The following is a 25142-nucleotide window of genomic DNA, read 5'->3' on the forward strand; positions in this document are numbered from 1 at the left end:
TTTCATAGAAAGTGTTTACATTTTTATCCAACTACTTAAAACATGCTTTTTATATGAACATAAGTGATGTTTGGAATAAGAATAAAAGTACAGGCACAACTGACATTTTTATCGAGCTTAATCTCCATCGTTGATAGTCTAATTAAGCTCTATCGCGGGCGGGTTTAAAGTTGTATTGGCTCCATACTGTCTGGTAATAATCACTCCAGGAGGTCAGAGATCACAGCTCTCATTAAATGGGTACATCTCAAACGTAGGGCTGCAGACTTCCGGTTGGCGAGACTTCCGGTTGGCGAGCGGAATGGAGTAGTGGTGTTTTTCCAGGCTCCTGCCACACAGTCTCTATTTTCAGTATTATTCAGTCGGATTAATCTTAACCTCGCTACGACTGATTTTAAACAGTAGTTTGACAGTCTTAACCAGCCAATATGTCTAAAACAACTAAACAATCAAAGAAATAACCTGTTTCACCGGACTCTGCTATCGACAACAATGGACACAATATTTTTCTCTAACCTCCTGGTGGATATACTGGGCAAAGATGTGCTGACTTCTCCCCCAGAGCTTGATAGGGCTCACCGTGCGCTGAGACCCAAACCAGCAGAGGGGGATAAACCTAGGGCCGTGATCATTTGCTTCCACAAATTTCAGACCAAGGATATGGTAATTCGTGCTGCTCGCAAGAAGCGAGATGACCTAAAATATGATGGCAAGTCGGTGTACTTATACGATGACTACTGTCCTGAAGTGATGGACCAGCGAGCTGAGTATAAAGAAGTCATGCGCCAGCTGTTCACTTTCAAGCTCAGGCCTTCTCTACTGTATCCAGCGCAACTGTTCATCAGGGCCGACGACAGGGAGAGACGGCGCCTCTTCTCAGTGAAGGAAGCCCAGCAGTTCTTGGCATCATACCAGAAATCTGGATCTTTGATGGTGAATGATGACTGATCTCAACAAGAGCCAATTTGCTATTCAGGTTACTCTTATTTCTACTCATTTTTATTTATTTTTTTTCCTGGCATGCGTTTTCCTCTACTCAAATGGACTAATTTGACTAGCAGCTAGCCTATACTAAATTATGATCTCAAACGGTCTGATGGGTTTACAGGTAGACTATTTTTGTTTCTGAGTGATACTTCTTTGATACATACTCCTGTCTAATTTCAATTTAACTTATATCTTAACTGTAACCCTTGTTTGAAGTAAACATGGCCATGGGCTATGTAATATGTATATGGACTATGTGTAATGTGGGCTATGCTGGGAGCGCAGGTCAGTGCGAGTTTTGGTGTGAGTTGTAGTGAAGCGTTTTCCTTTTTTCTGGTCTGTACCGACTACTCAGCTCACTGCGCTGTCACGAACTGTTAAAAAAAAAAAAAAAAGCAAAAGAGAGGAAAAAAGTTAAACCACTTGTTATTATGACTGTGTGGCGGGGCGGGAGGTTAAAAGGGAACGGAGCTCCGGGAGAATTTTGATAAGTAAGCTTAGGCTACAGGGCACGTCTGTGTCTGAAGTGGGGATGCTTGCGGGGTGGGGGGTGCTACATGGCTCTTCTCCTTTTATTTACAAACACATGTTTGGTTGTTTTTTGTTTTTCTCTTTTGTTGTGGGGTTTTTTTTTTGTTGTTTTTTTTTTTCTTCTCTGTCACATTTACTACTCATATCACACTGTATAATCTTAACTCACTTTTGCCTTGATCGAAAGTAGACACACAATGAATAACATTCGCTTCATATCATGGAATGTCAAGGGGGCAAACCAACCTACTAAGATAAATACGATTATTTCTCATCTCCAAGTTCTGAAAGGAGATATAGTATTCCTGCAGGAGACCCATTTACATAGTGGTGAGACTACGCGCATCAAAAGGAGTAGGTTCAGCCAATTGTATCACTCAAAATTTAGTGCAAGAGCCAGGGGTGCAGCCATATTGATCCAAAATAATATTCCATTTGAGGCAGAGGGTGTTATTGCGGACTCAACTGGCCGGTTTGTTATTGTGTCAGGGACACTCTGTCACACCAAAGTCATCCTAGCTAGCATCTATGCACCTAATTGGGATGATGAACACTTTATCTCAAGGATCTTTACGTCTATTCCCAATGTTGAAACATACCACATTATCATTGGGGGTGATTTCAACTTTGTGCAAAACGCTGATTTGGACAGATCTTCCAATAGACCGCACTCCCTCACGAAGTCTGTTAAGTTACTAGCGTCTTTTGCAGAAGAGCTGGGCGTGTCTGATCCATGGAGGCGTAAATTCCCTGAAAAAAACCCTTTTTCTTTCTTCTCACATGTCCACCACACCTATTCTCGAATAGATTTTTTTCTTTTAGATAACAGACTGCTTTCGAATGTTCTCTCACGTGATTACCATAGTATTGTGATCTCAGATCATGCTCCCACGTCACTAGACATAAACTTCCCCAATCACAACCGTTCTTTCAAACCATGGAGATTTAACTCAAATTTGCTCGCCAGTGACCTTTTGGTGGACTCCTTACGATCAAACATTGAACAATTTTTTTAAATGAATGACAAACCAGACGTGTCGAGGGGCACCTTATGGGAGTCCTTCAAGGCATATTTAAGAGGCCATATAATTTCCTACACAGCCCATCTCAGAAAAATTGCCATGTCAAGTCAAACTGAGCTAGCACAAAAGATTCTGGAAATTGATGATAGCTATGCAAATAACCCAGACCCTTCACTTTATAGAAAGCGTCTACAATATCAAACAGAGTTCAACCTTTTAACCTCAAATGATGCAGAAATGCAATTGCTCAAGTCGAGACAAAGAATCTTTGAGTCAGGGGACAAAGCTGGTAAACTCCTTGCCCAGCAAGCCAGAGCTGCAGCAGCATCTAGGTTCATTCCTAGTATTAAATCTTCTTCAGGGGCCACCACCACTGACCCGAAGCTTATAAATGAAACATTCTCTAAATTTTACTCTGATCTATATGCCTCCAGCCACCCTAACACCAGCTCAGCAAGTGTGTTAAGCACCACCGAGTTTCCTAAAGTGGATCAGGAGCTAGTAGAGAATTTAGCTGAACCAATCTCCACAACTGAGATCATGAGGGCGATAACCACATTGCAGAGTGGAAAATCATCCGGTCCAGATGGATTTACAGTGGAATTTTATAAGAAATTTGCCCCACTTCTCTCCACAGTTCTAAGTGACATGTATAATGAGGCTTTGTCACTTGGCCGACTTCCTCCAACCTTGACCAATGCCCCAATTACTCTCCTCCCTTACTTTGTAGTAGCTTCAGACCCATATCATTATTTAATGTGGATTACAAAATTCTTGCTAAGATTTTAGCCCTCTGTCTTCAGACAGTCCTGCCAGGGATCATTTCAGCAGATCAGACAGGCTTCATGCTGGGGAGGCACTCATTTCACAACACCTAAACATTCCTAAACATTCTGACCATGCCTAGCTCCAGCACCTCTGAGATAGTGGTGTTGCTGGACACTGAGAAAGCTTTTGACAGGGTGGAGTGGGAGTTTCTTTTTGAGATGATGAATAGATTTGGTTTGGGTTCAGGTTTTATATCATGGGTAAAGTTGTTATCCTACATGTGTTGGAGTTCTCCAACCGGGGACTCCGTCGTTCTCCTGGGGGACTTCAACGCCCACGTGGGCAGCGACAGTGTTACCTGGAGGGGTGTGATTAGGAGGAACGGCCTCCCCGATCTGAACCCGAGTGGTGTTTTGTTACTGGACTTCTGTGCTAGTCACAGTTTGTCCATAACAAACACCATGTTCAAGCATAAGGGTGTCCATATGTGCACGTGGCACCAGGACACCCTAGGCCGGAGATCAATGATCGACTTTGTGGTCGTGTCATCTGACCTCCGGCCGTATGTCTTGGACACTCGGGTGAAGAGAGGGGCTGAGCTGTCAACTGATCACCACCTGGTGGTGAGTTGGATCCGCTGGCGGGGGAGGAAGCCGGACAGACCTGGCAGACCCAAACGTATCGTGAGGGTCTGCTGGGAACGTCTGGCAGAACCCTCTGCCAGGGAGATCTTTAACTCCCACCTCCGGGAGAGCTTTGACCAGATCCCGAGGGAGGATGGGGACATTGAGTCCGAATGGACCATGTTCTCCACTTCCATTGTTGAAGCGGCTGTCCGGAGCTGTGGCCGTAAGGTCTCCTGTGCCTGTCGCGGCGGCAATCCCCGAACCCGGTGGTGGACCCCGGAAGTAAGGGTTGCTGTCAAGCTGAAGAAGGAGTCCTACCGAGCCTGGCTGGCCCGGGGGACTCCTGAGGCAGCTGACGGGTACCGGCAGGCCAAGCGTGCGGCAGCACAGGCAGTCTCAGAAGCAAAAACTCGGGTCTGGGAAGAGTTCGGGGAGACCATGGAGGAGGACTACCGGTCGGCCTCGAAGAAATTCTGGCGAACCATCCGGCGCCTCAGGAGGGGGAAGCAGTCCTCCACCAATACTGTTTACAGTGGAGGTGGGGAGCTGTTGACCTCGACTGGGGATATCGTCGGGTGGTGGAAGGAATACTTCGAGGATCTCGTCAATCCCACTGACACGCCTTCCATAGAGGAAGCAGAGGCTGGGGACTCAGAGGTTGACCCATCCATCACCCAAGCCGAAGTCACTGAGGTAGTCCGGAAGCTCCTCGGTGGCAAAGCACCGGGGGTGGATGAGATCCGCCCTGAGTACCTCAAGTCTCTGGATGTTGTGGGGCTGTCTTGGCTGACACGTCTCTGCAGCGTCGCGTGGCAGTCGGGGCAGTGCCTCTGGACTGGCAGACCGGGGTGGTGGTCCCCCTATTTAAAAAGGGGGACCGGAGGGTGTGTTCCAACTATCGGGGGATCACACTCCTCAGCCTCCCTGGGAAAGTCTATTCCAGGGTACTGGAGAGGAGAATTCGGCCGATAGTCGAACCTCGGATTCAGGAGGAACAATGCGGCTTTCGTCCTGGCCGTGGAACACTGGACCAGCTTTATACCCTCCGCAGGGTGCTCTAGGGTTCATGGGAGTTTGCCCAACCAGTCCACATGTGTTTTGTGGACTTGGAGAAGGCATTCGACCGTGTCCCTCGTGGCATTCTGTGGGAGGTGCTCCGGGAGTACGTGGTCGGAGGCCCTCTGTTAAGGGCTGTACAGTCCCTGTACGACCGGAGCAGGAGCTTGGTTCGCATTGCTGGCAGTAAGTCAGACCTGTTCCCAGTGCATGTTGGACTCCGGCAGGGCTGCCCTTTGTCACCGGTTCTGTTCATTATTTTTATGGACAGAATTTCTAAGCGCAGCCACGGGCCGGAGGGGATCTGGTTCGGGAGCCACTGGATCTCATCTCTGCTTTTCGCGGATGATGTGGTCTTGTTGGCTCCTTCGAGCCAGGACCTCCAGCATGTCCTGGGGCGGTTTGCAGCCGAGTGTGAAGCGGCTGGGATGAGAATCAGCACCTCCAAATCCGAGGCCATGGTTCTCGACCGGAAAAAGGTGGCTTGCTCCCTCCAGGTGGGAGCAGAGTTCCTGCCTCAAGTGGAGGAGTTTAAGTATCTTGGGGTCTTGTTCACAAGTGAGGGAAGGATGGAGCGTGAGATTGACAGGCGGATCAGTGCAGCGGCCGCAGTAATGTGGTCTTTGTATCGGTCCGTCGTGGTGAAGAGAGAGCTGAGCCGAAAGGCGAAGCTCTCGATTTACCAGTCAATCTACGTTCCGACCCTCACCTATGGCCATGAACTTTGGGTCATGACCGAAAGAATAAGATCCCGGATACAAGCGGCCGAAATGAGTTTCCTCCGCAGGGTGGCAGGGCGCTCCCTTAGAGATAGGGTGAAGAGCTCTGTCACCCGGGAGGAGCTCAGAGTAGAGCCGCTGCTCCTCCACATCGAGAGGAGCCAGCTGAGGTGGCTCGGGCATCTGTTTCGGATGCCCCCGGGACGCCTCCCTCGGGAGGTGTTCCTGGCATGTCCCTCCGGGAGGAGACCCCGAGGAAGACCCAGGACACGCTGGTGTGACTATGTCGCCCAGCTGGCCTGGGAACGCCTTGGGGTCCTCCCGGAAGAGCTGGAGGCAGTATCCGGGGAGAGGGAAGTCTGGGTGTCCCTGCTCAGGCAGCTGCCCCCGCGACCCGGCCCCGGATAAGCGGATGAAAATGGATGGATGGAAAAAAAAAACCCAAAAAACGTAGGGCTGCAACTAACGATTATTTTGGTTGTCGACTAATCTATCAATTATTTTATCGAGTAGTCACGATTATTTTGGCAGCATCTGTTTCGACTTCGGTTTTACCTTCATATTCTCAGAGCAAATTAAAAACCCATGAAACATGCATTTGAAAACATATTTTGAAACACAACTGGATTTTTAACATGTCAGTTGAACTAATTAATACCAATTATTACAGTCTTTATTTTATTACATATCTTACAAATTAATTATTATGTTATAAATCATTGCATTAAGTGGAGGTTTACTATTCAGTGTTTTATCCAAATTTGACTTGTTTTTTCATAATTCATTTTACTGGCCACCCTTCACGTCTGTACACATTATTAATCAATGAATGTATTCAAAGAGCTTGTCTCCAGCCGGCCTCTTGGCTGATGATACATGGGGGAACATGAGTTCACAACAACCACACTTGTTGTCATTCGAAATCTGTTGCATTTTTAATAACTATGAATTTTAATAAATCACTTTTTGGTTGCACACTAATGGATGAATATGTCTAAAAAAATGCAAATCCATTTCAGTTTGATTTGCTTGTAGGTTTGTAGGCTGTTACAGACTAGAGTTTAGATTCTCTGCCCCAGTCTGTTTTTTTATAAAAAAAATTTTAATAACTCAAAATAATGACTGTATTTCCAGCTACAAAAGGCGCATCTCTCTCATCCCTCCATTGTTGTTTGTGTCGCTGCATGGTTTTACACGTGAGTGAGTTCTCCTCATGCTGAAAACGCGACTTGTCGCACACGTGACATCACTCCCCGAGACGCAAGGAGAAAGCAAAAATATATATTTTTATTAAAGAAAATGACAAAAATAATAGTAACGCACAGTGACTTGAATAAGTAACTTTAATCTGATTACTGGTTTGGAAATATTAACGCGGTAGATTACTCGTTACTGAGAAACGTGGTCAGCTCATAATTACAGCCAATGTGTCTGGCCGGGCCGGGCCTCAACGTGCACAGGATCGGATCGGGTCGGGCTTGATTTTGTTGGGCCTGATGTAAGCTCCACTATAGGGTCACACGTAAATTTAATATCATATATTGAAGATAGGAGGTTAGCGCCCGAAAATGTTTAATGAGGGATATGAGCTCACTCACCTTAAGATCATGTGGTCACATCTCTAAAGTGATATATGCATATATGTGTGTATGCGCATGTACAAAACAAAGGCAATTATTTTGTTCAAGAGTGGCAAAGACTTTTCCTGCCATAACAAAACACACATTTTCTGACTTGTGTCCCTGACAACCTCAATACATCCACACTATCTCTTGGGATACATACACACAACTCCAGTTGCATTTTAATGGTGGGCTTAAGGTGTCAAGATTCCCAGTTCAGCATTAATGCAAAAAGGAGAATGAACGATACTTGAGTGCGACATTATTACTTATGAAGTCTGTTTTAGCACAGCGATAAGATATTCACAGGTACCTTTACATGGAACTGTTCACCTTTAAGTAATATGTAACATCTGTGTTCCATATTTCAAATTTGAAGTGACTATGAGGAACTTTCAGTTTTTGTTGATTATAGTGGCATCTTTTGACAAAGGGGTACGGCACTAGTGCATGCTGTTGTAAAGATCATTGCGAGCTTTTTGGAAGCGAGTGACAGTGACACTGCAGGATGGATTGTGATGAGGTGTTGTATTTGTTTATGTATGTATATGTAATATTATATGTTATATATGTGATCAGACCTGAGCACAGGCATTAATAATAACAATATAAAAATTGTAGTCTTGTTGCTGATGGTCTCATTTGCTGTTACAGTTACATACTATATAATACTCAGAGGAATCACAGGACTGTTTCACAAACAGTTTAAAGTTCCTTGTAGTCACTTTTAAACAAATTAAGTTGTGCTATGGATTAACTCCATCTCACCTAAGGCGATTGGTGTATGTGTCCACACATGTCTTCATCTTGGCCAGCAGCATCCCAACAGAGGTCTGTCCCTCAGAGTGCTCTTCATCCTCCTCCTCCTCGTCCTGACCTGAGTCTCCGGAGAGAGGCAGCAGCAGAGGAACTAGGGCTGTGCAGGTGGAAATAGCCCTAAGCAGCTCCAGTAATGCCCGATAAAGGGGCACATGGCGTGCCATATCCAGAACTGCAGAGAAACATGAAGGATACAAAGTCATGCTAAAGGGGCAGTGAAATAAATGAGACAGATACTATGAGCAAGGTCTTTTTGTGCCCTCAGGGTGCCACCGGTGATGGGAAGTTTTATGAAGGTCAGCACTGGCAGCACTGAGCACACTGCTAATGTACATTACTTTAATCAATGAGCAAAGAAGACAGACAATGTCAACTTTGATTTAACATGGCTGTATTGACCTAAATGGAGCAAACTTCCTGGATACAGTGAGTGGTGTTTTTCTGCACACATCTCATGGTGTTTCTGCCCCAGCTCATAGGTCACTAACAAGACCATCTGTTAGTTTGTTATTCCTATCACCTAAAACAATGCACATCACATTTCAGTCAGACTTTTATTCAGCAGCATCATTGCTACCATATGTATAATAGTCATAAAGCTTGTGGCCCCAAAGAACAAATACAATTAAAGCTGCAAGCAGGAGGGGGTCAGGGTGTGCTGTAGCCATGGTCTTGTGTCTGGACAACTACTACTTAAGTGTAGCACAGGAGTTTTCAGAGACCTGAAAAAATATTTGTAAACTGCCCTCAGTAGCACAGACAAGCCTGGCCTACACAGCACTGAATTCTCATGTGTTTTGGACACCGCACTAGGGAGTTAAATGTCACTTTCTTTGATTGTGCTATTAACTTGGCCAAGGAAGTTATGTTTTCATAAATGATTTTGAAAACTGACCAGATGCTCTCTATACAAACTAGGTGTTATTATTTTTCTGTATTACGTATGTGTTTTGCATTTCTACAAATTCTACTTCAACTAGTTTAAGCAACAGCAACCATTAAACATACATTTCTTTTTTGCCTTTTGGCTTTTATTGATAGAACAGCTGAAGACGTGACAGGAAACAGGTTGAGAGAGAGGGGGAGTGACACGCAGTAAAGGGCCCCAGGCCAAGAGTCGAAACCAGGGTCCACTGCAGCAAGGACAAAGCCTCTGTACATGGGACGTCTGCTCTACCCGCTGAGCTAAACAGCGCCCCCGTACTATATTTTCACAGGAAATACATTTTCTAGAAATTATCCCTCAAAACGTAATCAATTGAGGTTTCATATTTAAAGTTTAGTCTTTTGGCAACGCACTGCCGTGTTCTCACTCACAGCAACGGAAAAAGCAGACTGGCATAGTTCTCAGCTCATCAATTGTTTAACTTGCAATTTCTTATAAACATCCTCAGTTTCTAGAGCTCAAACTAAAAATACCAAAATCACACCCATTTTTTTACTGTAATGGTCAGTAAAAACAAAACTAGAAAACATTCAACTGTAACCACTGTGAATAAACTCATGGGTGTGGGTGCCTGGGCTTGTTGATGCTACAAGGAACTTTTGTCTGTTGACTCCCTATGTGGAAGAAGGCAGTGAGCATGCGGGTCACAATGAGTGGGTAGCTAATACTCTGCCTGACTTAGGCTCATCGCTGGACCATGTCAAGTCATTCCGACCTCTTTTGGGCAACAGAACAGTGGGAGAGAGTAGCTGGAATAAGAAGACTATGACATGGCCCCGCCAACACACAGTCTGCAACAATGGACACTGCTGATAATGTGCAAGACTATTTGGAACAACCACAAAAAGTGCCTGAAGCTCTATGCCATTTCAAAGGACAAAGGGAACAGTGGCTGCATTTTTTTGCTTAAAGAAGCCCTTTATAATCCAAGCCACTCAAGTACCTTGGTTTTGGGTTGACATACTATGTGTGGACTGGGTCAGAATTAGCAGGCAAACACAAGCTCTAAATAACCACCTCCAGTTAGTTTGAACTGAGGAAGCCTCTTGAATCAGAGGTGAAATGTCTTCAAGTTCAGTTGCATACCATATAGCAATTAGAATATTGTCAATAAAGACATTAAATACAGAGAAACACAAGCTGTACTGTAGCCACAATAGGGGGGAAGAAAATGGATGGCTTGCAGAAATAAAATTTCATTTCAATGGACATCTGGCAACTCTTTGGTTATGATGGTGATCCTCCACACACCCTTACATTTCTATTTTTTCCTTGTTGCATATTGACCTGTTCCATTCTGTTGCGTTTTCTTTCCGCGTTCTCCGTCAGGGTCGCAGGGATGTTACCGCTTTATCACCCCTTTTTCAAGGGGGTTGCGGGGGTTACTTGGGCCAAATCCAGTTACTCCATGGGCGAAGGCCAGGGTACACCCTGGATGAGTCGCCAGCTCATCGCAGGACCCAGCAATTTTGGGGTTCAGTATCTTGCTCAAGGATACTTTGACATGTAGCTCAGTTCCGCCCCGGGGAGCCGGGATTTGAACCAGCGACCTTCCAATCACTGGTCCACCAGCTCTACCCACTGAGCTACAGCCACCCCGCTTATTGACCCACCCATTGATATACATGGAGTTTTTAAGCATTTTTCCTTAGCCAAACAGTGGAACCCAATGTAAAATTGTAGGGTAAAAACTTGGTCACTGTTATTAGTGTTCTCAGCCTTAAGTAGATGCCACAACGCTACCTTGTTTGTATCGTGTGTAAACTTTGTCATGTTTAAAAACAATAAGCTTACCTGAGTCGTTGCGTAGGTAGGAGGACATGGCAGGGATGAGACAGGACTGACTCAACAGCTCCTGTAACACTGCTGGCAGTGCTGAACTATTTTGGGCTCTGCTATCCACTGAAGAGGCATCAGAACTGAGGCAACTGCTGGAGCTTGCTGGGTTGATGTAGCTAGCTAATACCTAGTAAACAACAACATTTATACATTTAGAAACTAAAAAGGTACAAACTCTTCAAACTGGCCAAACTGGAACAATTTATTTTGAATATAACATTTTTTAATTAATGTAGTTTTCAGGGGAATCAGCTTTTTATACTGTAATAAAGGAAATCTTCATCTCTTTAAAATGGTAAGAGATGTGTAATCAAAGGAAAATACATAAGTTCAAGTGAACCTCAAACTTCCAACACAACATCACGCTTACTGTGCCTATATCAAGGACTCTGTTCATATGTTATAGCATGCCAGAGCTACACAAACTTTTTGGAAATCAAGCATAAGGAGTAAGAAAAACGATGAGAGGCGTTCAAGGTATTCATGTCTTTTGTAAATATGTATTGTAGTAGCCACAAAGCCCCACAACACAGAACAGCTGCTGAGCAGGATAAACAGGGAAGGATAGACATATTAACACTAACATGAAACATGTAACACAATATGTTGAAGATAAAGTTGTACAATAACTTTCTGAAAACACCATTTCTATAGTCTCAGTTTTAAAATACCTGAAGTAGACAGGTGACATGTTCCTCTTCTAGCCGTTGTTTGGTGAGGGCCTGCTCCACATCCCAGCCTGAGGCTGTTGATCCAGTCCCAAAACCAGTTCCTTTAGCCCAGTACAGCTGCTGCTCATCACTGGTCCCCCCAACGTGACAACTGGATATCTGCGGCTGTCAATGCAGACATCAGCATGAGATTAGCTACAAGGTAAGAGGGCTGGGGACTTTTCTCTGAATTCAATATGCGAAATGCAAAACAGGCACACACACACACACACACACACACACACACACACACACAGACTAAGTCTTGTTTAGACTATTCAGATTACCTCACTGTGGACTGTTGCAAGCTAACATTAAGTTAGTGACTGTCTGTGTCCTAGTAAGACGGACTGCGTTTGACATTTAACACAGATCAGTGTGTCACTGGTTAACTTTGCATTAGATGGTCGCATGGTAAAGTGTTCCACATGTTTATCAGGTTACTGGACTTGCCACCGCTCACCAAAGTTAAAGTCTGTGTAAAGCAAAATCAGCCATTTTCTTCTAAACACATTAAACAGGTCATAAATGTGTTTACTTAAAACATGTAAAAAGCCATTCGACCATTTAGAATTTAATTTTGGAGCTAGGCTCACAAACAGTTTTTCAACATTTCTGTGTTCAGGATTTAATGGGCGGGTCAGAAATTATGCAAATCTGCATAAACCCGGCCCTGCTGCGGAAGTCGTATGAATACGTTTAGCGCGTCAGCTTCAGCGGTTCTCCCACTCGCTCTCCAGTCTTGGATAGCATTGCTTACAATAGTTTGCAGCTAGCTAACCAGCCAACCAGTCAGCTAACCAGTTATGTCTCCTCCACATCGCTCTGCATCTTTCCTGGATGCCACAGTGTGCAGGGTGACGGCGCTGTTAGCTTATTTAAGTTTCCTTCAGATGACAACGTAAGGAAACGGTGGATCGATTTTGTCAAGAGGAGCTAACGTTACTGTGGGGAGTTAAATATCACCACCAACACCCTCTCTGCAGTGTCCACTTTACCCCTGATAGTTTCTGCAACTATCACCAGGTAATGTCTGATAACTACACAAGTCCTTCACTCAACTACATACATGTCCCACAAAGCAACGTTACATGGCCGAACAAAAGTAACGTAGTAACTGTAACTGTCTTTAGCAACTTATATGAGGAAAACAAATACCACAGCTGTACATGCAGAATCGTCTGTCCTCCTGTCCGTCCTCCGCCTGTCCTCCCGACTCTTCCTCACATTTCTGCTCAGAAAACAACGTTTGTCACGCTTGTCACAAGAGTGTTTAACTCACCGAGTGTTTGACGAAAATAAATCACCGCGACCGTCAGCCCTCCTGACCGAGACTTAAGGAAACTGTCCCCCAGAAAACAGCCTCCGTCCCCGCGAGTGACAGAGTCAGACAGCGTCCTGTTTACTGATGGTGATTATTTATAATTATGTAATTTAGCGCAAAAAACTTCACTCCGTCACTTTCCAGGATGTTTGTGGGTCAGGATCTCAATCACTACATATTATAACAGCATCTATATGATTATAAACTGTCCGCGGGTTTAGATAGACAAGGGGAACACCTGGGAAACACCGACGTCATTAACATGACGTGTACCCCCCCGCGCCGCATGGGCATGGTTCCAGCGCCTCTAACTGACACGCCCCCAGCGTTTCACAGCAGAAAGAAGTGCTTGTTTTGTATTGTTGTATTTAGAGACCTAATTTTATATACTTAGCAATTTTTTTAATCGTTCAAATTTGGCTCAGTGGTCAATGACACATGTTTCTATGGTGTGACAAACTCATAACACAATTTGCCACTTTACACGGTCTTTAAGACTGTTAAACTGCTCGTGCTGATTCTGAACTGCAATGCAGTCATGCCACTGCAAATGTAAAGGGTTCTCACTTAACCATCAAATTTGTAGTTTATGCTATGAGTAACCGGCATTAAAAACAGAGATGGCATATTTTAGGTGGAGCAGCAGTTATCTTCAGTGTAGTGCATTAATAATACAATAACCAACCCTTATCACATGCATAAATTACCAATAAAGCTCTCATTAATTGAGTCATTAGTTAGTATTAGTTTTATTAAATACTAATTATCTTCGTCACACGATGACATTACATTGCCAGTGTGTATGGAGCCTACATGCAAAAAGGTAAATCCCTGCCAAACTCCTAAATGCTGCACAGCCATCAGCCACTAGCCCTTTTTAGATAGAAAAGGTGGCACATTTGCTACAAGGTAAGGACGGCAATGTGCCAGCCTGTCTTTCTAAAAACCGAGGCGCAATATTCCTCCTTTTCCAAAAGCCGCCTCTGAGGTAGGCATAAACATGTGACGTGACGTGAGGCATGAAGTTGGGCTGTGAACAGACAACAAATTTGTCTTCAAAATAAGAGCTTTACATTGCACCCCATTGGAGTTTAGAACTAGGTTCTTAGCGGGGGGCTTTTAATTTGAAAGTAGCAACCGTTCCTAGCTTGCTGCTACAACAACAAGCTAACACAACCAAACAGCTACAGAGACAGAGGAAACGCTAGCATCTCCTGGATCTCAGCAGCTGTCCAGTTGTTCATCTTAATGTCTGCAGATGAAATGATGGACTGACTGCTGTGATCAGCTGTTTCTTGGTTTTAAAACTCCCCGGCTGTGGGTCGCACAACAGTGCAGGTCATCGACACCTCCGCCCACCTCACGCAGGGGCTGGCACATTGACGCCTCGGATTAAGATAGCAGGCGAGGCGGAAATAAGTGTACCTTCCAAGGCGGAAAATCGGCGGACCAAAACAGACCCCCAATTTGCCGGCCTCTGTCTAAAACCGCGGACCGAGCCACCAAAAGGACGGGCAAATTGGCGGCTTGGTGCTCTGTATAAAAACGGCCACTATCAGAGCAAAGTCCTGCTGACCAAGGATCCATCGACCTCTGCTGAGTAGTCGTGTAATATTGTAGCAATAACTACAGAGTATTCCCAGGTCAGATTGTCATGATGATACGCAATGCAGCTATTGCGATCGCATCACAAAATGGTCGTTATTTCTATCTTTAGCATTTTTTCATCATTTTTCACACCTAAGACCTATTCTTTGCAATAATATTCGACTAGATATTGGTAGCAATAATTAGCACCTTGTCCTGCCACAGTCACCGACAGTTTAACTTCTTAGTTTTTTTAAGTGTTCAATACAGCACTTGGTTGCCAAGCCAAGATCGTTCAATAGAAGTCCTCTCTGACAGTGTCAGCTCATTTTCCATTGCTCCTCACCGCTAAGGTGTCAATATTACAAATGCCATGTTTCTGGCGCTTTCTCTCCAAGGCTCCACTTGCCATTCATCATTCAGGCTTAACAATTACACTATTTGTCTAAGGCCAGTCTGGCAAGTCTTATTTCAGACTGAGACAAATGTTAGGGTACAACTGTGTTGTACTAAAACTCTTATGAATATCATCATTATAACTGTGTGAGTGTGTGTTGTGGACCATACCTCAGACACACTGGTGCTGGCGTGGGGGTTGCGGGGGGCATGGTGGCTGAGAGCTGACAGACAGGCGAGGATGAGGTGGATGGCACCAATCTCCAGAGCCATGCGGCGTAGAAGCACACCGTCATCAGTGGTCAGAGGGGTGCTGCTGAACAATGCGCGCAGGACGTGGAATGGCAGTGTGGGCAGAACGTTGGCTGATGGAGACTGCAGGATATGACCTAAGAGGATTCCAAATCAGACAGCTGAATTAGGGGACTGAGACCATTTTGTTTAGATCCAGGCTTCAGAGGAATCTATATGCTTTGGAAGAAGAAGAAGAATCTCTATTTTTATTACACAACATACAAAGTAGAACATGATGCATATGGATCTCTCCATTTCACCCATCCAGAAGGAGCAGTGGTCAGCCAACGTACAGCTCCCAGGGACCATTGAACAGACACATTTCCTGATTATACATACAAATTTCACCTTGTTAAAAAACCGTGCTGATTTTACACAATTGAGGAAATACCCATTGGGTGAATAATGAACAAGATGGGCAAAGACTCTGATATCAGTCACTAACAAACCCTCTACTGTCTGAGAACTGAAAAACAGGCTTGGTATCAGAGAGAAATGTTCATATAAGATTAATATGAGACAACATCATATCTAGTAGTAGTTCTCAAAGAAAGACATGATTAATATTTAAGTAAGCAGAGTCAGACATAAGAAACACAACAGAGGATCCAAGGAACTCAGAGTGTTGAAATCCCTATTTTTTGCTACATGTGCACACACAGTGTTACTACAGTGAATAGTCTTTTTCACACAGAGTCTCTGCAATTATCGCTACAATGAAGGCCTTACGCCACCTTTGTTTGTTCACACTGAACCAAGCAGCGGTGGCATGAAGCTGCTCTAATGTGTCATTTCATACAGCATGGCAGCAGTGCAAAACTAAAAGAGTTGGACGGTACACATGGTAACGTCAAGATCTGTGTTTTTTTTTAACATGTTTCCACCTGTTAATCTAAAAATGTATTCACCGACTTTTTATAATCATATTGATGCTGTTATAACGTGTTGTACATCATGGATGTGGACAATTTTTTTGCTCTAAATTACATCCCATAATTTCTATCACTAAATAGCCGACCCCGTCAGGATTTCAGTCCTAGAGAGGGCGACTGTTTTCCTGGGAAAAGTTCACGGAAGACCGAAGAGGGCTTACCATTGTGGTGACTTTTCCTCTTTAAATTTGGTGATTTTTTTTGAAAATAAGTTCTAAGAGACAGCAACAACAACACAATAGTGGAAGGCGACAAAGACATTGTGATGTAACATTTTTTTGCTCGAAACTGCGAAAGCGAGGTGGAATATCGGCGCAAGATTGCTGCCTTGAAAAAGCGCAGTGAATGGGGCTAGAGTCAGTGTTGGCAGCTGTTCATTGCTTTCAGACTTACTGCCTTCTCCATCGTCTGTGACACCCAGCACCAAGCGCAGTAGACATTGGGCATGCTTCCTCTCTTTTAGCAGCACCTCCGCATACCCTGGCAGGCGTAGGAACAGGCCGAAAGCTGCCAGTGAATGGGCGGGAATGGGCGACATTGTCTGCACCGAGGCCGATGATGAGGAGGACGACTGGGACTGCTGTTTGTTGATTGGCGGTGGCTCGGCGGCGATGGACTCTGGTGCCTCGTATACCAGCTCACCTGACTGCTCGATCGTCACCCACTCAAACTGGTCACTGTCCTTGGGTTTTTCCTGTGTGGCAGAGGGCACCACTGGGGCACTGACCTGTAAACCAGTGGGACAAAAGAGGGAAACTTCAGCAAAGACGAGTGGTGAATGTGAGACAATACTGACGGGTGAATTTAGGAAAGCAGGACACTGCAGTAGCATCATGTGGCTAATTTAAGCCTGAGGGAAAGGAGAGATTGTAGATTTCTCTACATACAGTGAATTAATTATACAAAACTATTTACCCTCATCTAAGACTGGCTCTGAACAATATCTTATATTCAAAGTAAAAGCACCAGTTTCATCCACATTTAATCAAGGAGAAAGCCTTGGCAGATCCACAATCTCTCAATAAAACTAAATATGTTTGCAAAGTGTTGTGTGGGGAAAGGCAGATGGCACGGGGATGCAGAGAAGTAGCTCTGCTGCTCAGAGATGGCCTGCTCTGGAGGAGAGAGTTGAATGCAAAGTTGCCTTCTGATGTGACACTCACAGTAACATCAGATAATCTCCCCTTAGTCGAAGCAACAGGAGACCAAATGAAAATGCCCATTAAAAAATGATGACTTCTCTGGGTTTTAAACATTTGGGATAATTCAAGTACACAACTCCACAAAATATATGACAAAGGTCTTGTCATTTTTGGACATTTTAATGCAAAAATGGTGCATATATTGTATATCTAATGCACAATGAATAGCAGTGCTATTCATTGTCTTTTTTAATCAAATTTCTATGTTTTAAACATTTTTATCAATATGCTAGGTGAAGTTTTTAGCCCATCTTCCCTACTTGATGGTACTTTCTTTATCCATGAATATGCCTGTCTGTAGCAGGCTTTAAGTTTCACCTGCTGAATGACATCAGGATAGAGCAGGGGCAGCCTCTCTGCGATGAGGGCCAGGCCGCCCATGCCTGCGAAGACCTGCAGTGGTGACTGGATGTGGTTGGTCTCAAGCAGGGACTCATCAGTGTTGATGTCCAAACATTCTTCACTTGGTGTCATTGGTTCATCTTCAGGACAGCTGTTCAGCATGTCACAGTGATCCACTGCAAAGAGAGCAAAGAGAGGACCTGTTGTATGTTCATGCATTGTCTGGCATCTGGGACACTTGTTAGCTCAGTACCTTACTAGAAGTCAACTGTGAGGAGAATCAATCAATTAAATGAAAATTCAACGTTCTTCTTTCACTGTTTGATTTAGCTTGACTTGTTTGTCTGAATTTGGCCATTGTGTAGTGCAATTTGAATCTATAAGAAAGTTGCTTATGTGATAGATGCTTTAGTGGATGTTTATTGACTTCAATGGAGAGCATAAGTATAAACTGGGCTGATTACAGCGGTATGCGTTTGTGCATTTCAGTGGGGCGCTATTATGAAACCACAATGAGTCAATCGAGTCAGTGGTTGATAATACCTATTCATTTTGAAATACAGATGAAGTGATTTGACCAAGCATTTATACAAGTAGTTTACCTCACCCTCATTCTATTTTTCTGAGTTCAGTAATTAATATGTATGACCCATGCAACAACCTTCTGTTTTGTAGATTAATATTATTAATCATAATATCATTGCATGCCAGGGTCAGAACGGTCCTAGGTATTGAAGGTTCAAGCTACCAATTGCATTTGTAGAGACCAAGCACCAACAGCTGCAAGAATCCTATCGTCTTTGCTCTATTTATTATGGTCTGAGCACACAGCAGTATGCAGACCATATTGGGATGCAAGCAATTATCACATGTTTTTATTGCGTTTTTGCAGGCCTAAAGGTGCTTGAAAACTCATGAAACTTTGCACGTGTCAGAAGTGGTGGGAATATGGATATGTTATGAGTTTTGGGCGTGAGTGTGGCAAATATGGCTTAATATTGTAAATGTATCTCCTCCAGTCCTGGCATGGGGACATCTACATACCAATAATAAGACAGTCATTGGGTCACCTACTAATAGAACGTAAGCCTTTAGTTACAATCATCATTTGATCTATATGATATTTTCATGGTGTGGTCTACACATGATATGATGAAACATAACATACAAATTAGTGGATATCTAGTGTTAACAGTGGGCACAGAAAGCTAATTCATTTAGTACTGCACTTCTCCTATGCTGTCAAACTGACAATGGACAATTTAAATCAAAATTTATGTAAAAGAAACAGATTAATTTTATTCAAACATTCACCAGCGGTGATGGCTATGTCAGATATTTATGGTAGCTTAACGTAGCTTCTAGCAGAAATGACAGGCAGGAAACAGAGATCAGGTAACAGAGGGACAAACGGGGATGATGTCAAAAAGGGAAGGAGGGATACAAAGAAGAGAAGTGCACAGGTAGAAAACTGCCCTGCCCCCTGTTGTATGTATTTTCTTCATGTCTGTGACAGATTCTAAAGATCTCTTTTACCGTCACAATAATCATCATTATCATCATCACTTCTAACAATAATAACACCTTTTTTATCTGATTCGTTTTCATTGTGACAGCTTGACGCACTGAGGCTGCAGGTTGACAGTCATAAAGCGACCCATCAGTCCATATGAGTTAATCTGGACTCTTCGTGTTCTTATAATAAGTCAGTGTGAATGAGAAACAGACAAGAACTAAAAAGTATTACATTTGCTAACTGGAATAGTATTCCTTAAGATTCCTTCTCAATTACTATAGAGATGCATGTTTTTGGTACCTTTCTCAGTGCGTAACCTCTTGAAGGAGTCTGTCTTGGAAAGGCCGGGGTCAGAGATGACCTTGGATCCAAGTTTGACTGTCAGGTTAATTGACTGGTAGCCCTGTGGCAGCTTGCGGTCGTACAGGAGTGTCAGTAGCTGGGCCAAAGTCATCTCAGGTGGGAGGGGTTGACCTGAAGTAAAAGACAGTGCAAACGCAAAATGTCATGTGACTAATACATGAACTTTGGATACCTGGTTTTGAGCATTGGACTCAAACCCCTCGATGTCCTGCAGTAGGTTTGAGTGGGCATGTTAACATTGTACTTCTATATGCAGTACCTGGAAGCAGCTTGTGGTATAGGTGGAAGACCGGCACACTGATTGTTTTAGCTGAAGGATCCACACCAGATGAAGCAGTCAACTTGTCACTCAACACTCGACCCCTCCTTGAGGGAGGTCGGGGAGGGGTTGAAAGAGCTCTCTTGGACTGGGACTTCAAACCTGGTGGCAGAGAGAAAACTAAATGTTAACATCACAGGCCTGTTTCCCAGGAGTTTACTGGTGAAAGAAGTATGGTTGTTTCCAGTGGATATAGCATAATTACTGACTAAATTAAGCAAGTAAGGCTAATCAATAATTATGGTGTTCATATTCACTATAAATCATCTATATAAGTCTTCATGGAGCTTCGGGAGTATTTGCTGTTCATGGCTGTATGTACCACCAGATTAGATTTAATGAGTAGTGTAAACTAACTATCTGAATATATGAGATATGTATGTATATATGAGATATAGAGATATAGATATATATAGATATACACACACACATGCATACACACATACAAACATACACCAATCAGTAGGGGTGTCACGATTCTCCAAATCCTCGATTCGATTACATCGTCGATTCTAAGGTCACGGTTCGATTCGATTCTCGGTTTTTACATTTATTTGTTTTAAAGCACTGGTTGCTATGCCATTTTTAGACTAGACTTTTATGCAATATAATATCTGACCTTTGTTCACAATGTACCACACTACATTGTCAAATCTAAAACATATGTTAACAACATAATGTAATAAGGTATATCTTCAGTCAACAAAATAACCTGCCATCTAGTTTCTGCAGAGCTTGCAAACTGTGGCTTTTTGTCAACAATGTGAACGTTGTCAACATAACTCACTGGAAATGCAAAATACTTCCACAACAGCAACTTTAGTGAAAGAGGAGGGGGTTCAAGTTCTGTCTATAGGTCTCCTGCATCTGCAGCTGCCATTGTTGTAACAGTGGCGTAGCCCCTTTCAGGAATAGGGCGGTGCGTAAGGTGCATAAGGTGTGAGTGGGCGAGCGAGAGTGAGGGAGCGTGTGTACGTGCGAATACTAGTGAATGAATGGGAGAGGACGGAGAAGTGAAAGGAGTAGCGACAGCAATAAAGTGTACAATATAGTCTGCAGTTTGGCTGTGAATAAAGGCGACGGCTAGATACAGCAAAGCTCCCTGATATTGTTTACCGACCAGCTTAACACGTGAAAGGGGGTTCACCCCGAAGGTAAACACAAACTTTGGTCCGGGAGCCTAACAGGAATGGTGTAACATCATGCTATTGTTTGGCTGGCTGTAGCTAATAGCTACTGGCTTAGCTAGTGAGCATCTGCAGAACTGCAGCTCTTGTGCAGCGTTCCCAGTCTGCAGTGGTCAGTATCTATCATCCCAAGGAAGGGAGAGTGGTGAACTGGCGACAGAGTCATGGGTAGCCAAGGTTCATTGGTGCACGTGAGGAGCGAAGGCTGGCCTGTGTGGTCCGACGGGCTACAGACGAGCTACTGTTGTTCAAATTGCTGAAGAAGTTAATGCGGGTTCGGTTGAAAGGTGTCAGAATACACAGTGCATCGCAGTTTGTTGTGTATGGGGCTGCTGAGCTGCAGACCTGTCAGGGTGCCCGTGCTGATCCCTGTCCACTGCTGAAAACACCAACAATGGGCATGTGAGCATCAAAACTGGACCACATGGCAATGGAAGAAGGTAACCTGGTCTGATGAATCACGTTTTCTTTGACATCGCATGGATGGCTGGGTGCATGTGGTGCGCTTACTTGGGGAACACATGGCACCAGGATGCACTGTGGGAAGAAGGCAAGCCGGCGGACGCAGTGTGATGCTTTGGGCAATGTTCTGCTGGGAAACCCTGGGTCCTGCCATCCATGTGGATGTTACTTTGACATGTATCACCTACCTAAGCATTGTTGCAGAACATGTACACCCTTTCATGGAAACAGTATTCCCTGATGGCTGTGGCCTCTTTCAGCAGGATAATGCATCGTGACACAAAGTAAATGGTTTTAGGAGCACAACGAGTTTGAGGTGTTAACTTGGCCTCTAAATTCTCCAGATCTCAATACAATTGAGCATCTGTGGGATGTGCTGGACAAACAAGTCCAATCCATGGAGGCTACACCTCGCAACTTACAGGACTTAAAGGATCTGCTGCTAACATCTTGGTGCCAGATACCACAGCACACCTTCAGGGGTCTAGTGGAGTCCACACCTCGACCAGTCTGGCTGTTATGGCAACAAAAGGGGACCAACACAATTTTAGGCAGGTGGTCATTGCTGGGAAAGAAATATGATCTTTCCAGTACATGTTGTCCCCAAACATACGTATCTTGTACAGACGTTAAAGTCTGGATAATTATAGTGACGAGTGCTCTGCGAGCAATCTTCTCATGGTCTCTGCAACCTAGATACTCAAAGCTGATAAATGTCTGACAAACCAAGCCAAGGCTAGGCTAACTGTTTGCGTAAACCTCATAAGGAGGCCTACAATATATCTATGTTAGCAGACTTAGTGTCTCTCTTAGTCTTCTGGCTAGAGGGGAGAAACTCTGCATTACCCCTTTGCTATGTTATCGAACAAATAACCACGATGGAAGCACTGCCTCCTGAAGCTGTAAGATATACTGTTGACACTTGAGAAGGGCTGGTAGGATTATCATGGCAACGCTCTGTGTAGACAGACGTGAGTTATGTCTGTCTACGTAGTTATGTGAGTAACATAACTATGTTATGCAGTTATGTTGCTCCTCCAAGATCTTGTTTTATAAACTATCTCAACGTAAGCCATCGTTGTCTCCGAGTCTTCTTCATCTCTCCTGAATGGTCAAGCAAGCCGAAATTCCACAACAGTCATAATGTTATGCCTGATCAGTGTGTATATATACAAACATACACACAGACATACATACATAAATACATACACAGGATAAACATATAAAAGGATGCGTTGGAAGTCATGCATTTTATTCGCATAATCTATCATGGGGGCTAGGAATTAAGTGTTCAACAGCTTATGTATTGTGTCAATATAACATTTGTCTTAACAATGACACACTGACATGTGATTATCACGTCTGTGAAACAGATCATAGGCCAGATACCCATGAAAAGTATATTATCAAGAAAAAATAATTACATGATTTACTCAACTAACCACAACACATGACATTTTAATAGGAACACGATAGTAACTACTATAATAAGTAGTGAGTAGCATATACTCTTTATTAGCTTAGAATAAAGATCATTATTGTCAATTGAAACACACACTATTTTAGAAATACTGTATGACTCATGCCTGATGACAACTAAAGCAATTAATGGAGGAAGATCCTCTTATCTTGACTGAACCCATATTATCAATGTGCTAATGTGAGCTTCTCCTGGAAGGCCCCCACACTGAGCATTTTAATATACTGAATAGAATAAAGAAATATCCAAATAGAGGCACATCATCAATGCCCATCCATAGTCATGACTCAAACATATCATTTCCTACTTTTAAATTGCATTTTATTTTTTTCTTGAGTTATTAGTGTTATTAATGTTGTTATTACAGAATAACAAGCAACATAAAATCAGAGTTTCAAAGCAAGCCAGATGGACTTTTTAAGAACTTTTGCCTCTTAAATGTTTTACCTCTTGGTTTGATAGGAGGGATTTACATTATGGCTACTGTAGGGATAAGTGAAACAACAGTATTATGTAGTGCGCGTTTCCACACTAACTGTGGAGGCGGGTCTGGCTATGTGAGATTCCAACAGGTGGGCTGCTCACACATTCCAGGCCAGAGTGGACTGGACCCACAGATTAAGATGACTCAAGTTAACGAGAACTGACGATGTTGCGTCATGTTGCAATATCAATTTGGAGGCTGTAAAGACTGTAAAAACAGTAAGCTGGCTATGCTAAAACACTTTCAATTTCCTATGTCTCGAAACAAATATCAATTATTCATAAACGAATATAAGCTGTCATTTTTCTCTGCAAAACAGCCCAGCTCAGGTGAGAGTCAGAGAGTGGGAGAGAAAGAGAAAAGGAGAGAACAAGAACCAGGTAACAAAGTGGACAGGTAGTGAAAAACACATAATGCCAAGTCAGCTCCTGTTTTGCTCATAAATATTGCAGTGGACTCCTCAATGATTTCACATGAATAGGCAGTGTGTATGGGTCATTCAATGCCAACTCACTAAGGGCCTTCCCAGTTCATTAGATGGATTACTGTTCAAACTTCTATCAAATTCATGGGACTTCAAAAATCCTATAGCTGTACTCCAAATAGTTTTGGAATTGAAACATGAAAACATTCAATCATTAAAAAAAAAAATGTTGCTGAATGGTTACAGTAATCAAATTAATGAGAGAAAGTCATTTTCTACCAGAATGTAGAATCTGTCATTTTCAAAAATTCATATCCCCACTAGTTTTCACTTGTGAGTTTTCCAAATTTGTTTTGGTGTAGTCTTAATGTAATTCTATCACATATAAAAAAAAATTTCCTTGAAACTTTAGTATGTGAAAGTGTTGATATCCATTGTACATACACTTCAAAGATGTTATACTACTGTATCAGTGATTCTCTTGAGAAAATGTGCTCATTTTTCATACTTTTCACTGGCTGTCATGTCATACTACCAGTAAATATTCAAGCATGTTTTTTTCCGAGAGAAGGGGGATATAATCTGAGGGGGGAACTGAATCTAAAACATCTGTATGCACGCTCAACTTTAAAAACCTTTTGCATTTCAATATGTGGAGTGAAACTGTGGAGCAGACTAGCGGAGGAGCTCTGACAATGTCCAACCATGAGCAAATTCAAACGGCGGTACAAACAGATGGTATTTACAAGGTACAGGGAAGAAGAGGGGCATGACAAACACTAGGGTTCTCACATTTTGCCATACTTGTCATTTATTTATTTTTACACAAGCAGTTATTGTGTTGTTGTTTGTTGGCGATTGTTTTTGTTAAGAGTATAAAAAAAAAAAAAAAAAAAAAAAAAAACAGGATACACAGGAAGATAACCTATAGTACTAGGTACTAAGTGGAGTGTACTCCTTTTCAAATATACAAAGGGTTTTAATGACTAGTGCTTCAAGTGTAATATATTATTCACATGTTTGAAATAAAGCATCCATTCATTCGTTCAGTGGTTTTATTTCATCTGTAGACATCTGTACTGTGTTGACTTTCTGTGTGGTTTCTATTGAGCCTGTTTTTCATTGGGCTCTGGATATTTGCAAGCAATAGCTTGCAAATATCCAAATAATACATCAAGTCTATGA

General features: G+C 43.2%; 1 protein-coding gene across 4 annotated transcripts in view; it reads right to left on the reverse strand.

Annotated features, from left to right (window-relative positions):
• birc6 (baculoviral IAP repeat containing 6) overlaps positions 1 to 25142 on the reverse strand; it is a 168820-nt gene that overhangs the window by 21844 nt on the left and 121834 nt on the right. For 3 of the 4 annotated variants that reach the window (XM_030440975.1, XM_030440974.1, XM_030440973.1), the window contains exons 58-65: positions 19861 to 20022; positions 19539 to 19712; positions 17699 to 17922; positions 16572 to 16905; positions 15124 to 15341; positions 11607 to 11771; positions 10891 to 11062; positions 8100 to 8322 (exon numbers count right to left, since the gene is read on the reverse strand). In XM_030440975.1, the coding sequence (XP_030296835.1) occupies positions 8100 to 8322; positions 10891 to 11062; positions 11607 to 11771; positions 15124 to 15341; positions 16572 to 16905; positions 17699 to 17922; positions 19539 to 19712; positions 19861 to 20022 (1672 nt within the window). The remainder of the gene's footprint in view (positions 1 to 8099; positions 8323 to 10890; positions 11063 to 11606; positions 11772 to 15123; positions 15342 to 16571; positions 16906 to 17698; positions 17923 to 19538; positions 19713 to 19860; positions 20023 to 25142) is intronic. The other variant, XM_030440976.1, reaches the window with a different exon arrangement.

The sequence above is a fragment of the Sparus aurata genome, chromosome 15, assembly GCF_900880675.1.
Source record: "Sparus aurata chromosome 15, fSpaAur1.1, whole genome shotgun sequence".
Taxonomy (NCBI): domain Eukaryota; kingdom Metazoa; phylum Chordata; class Actinopteri; order Spariformes; family Sparidae; genus Sparus; species Sparus aurata.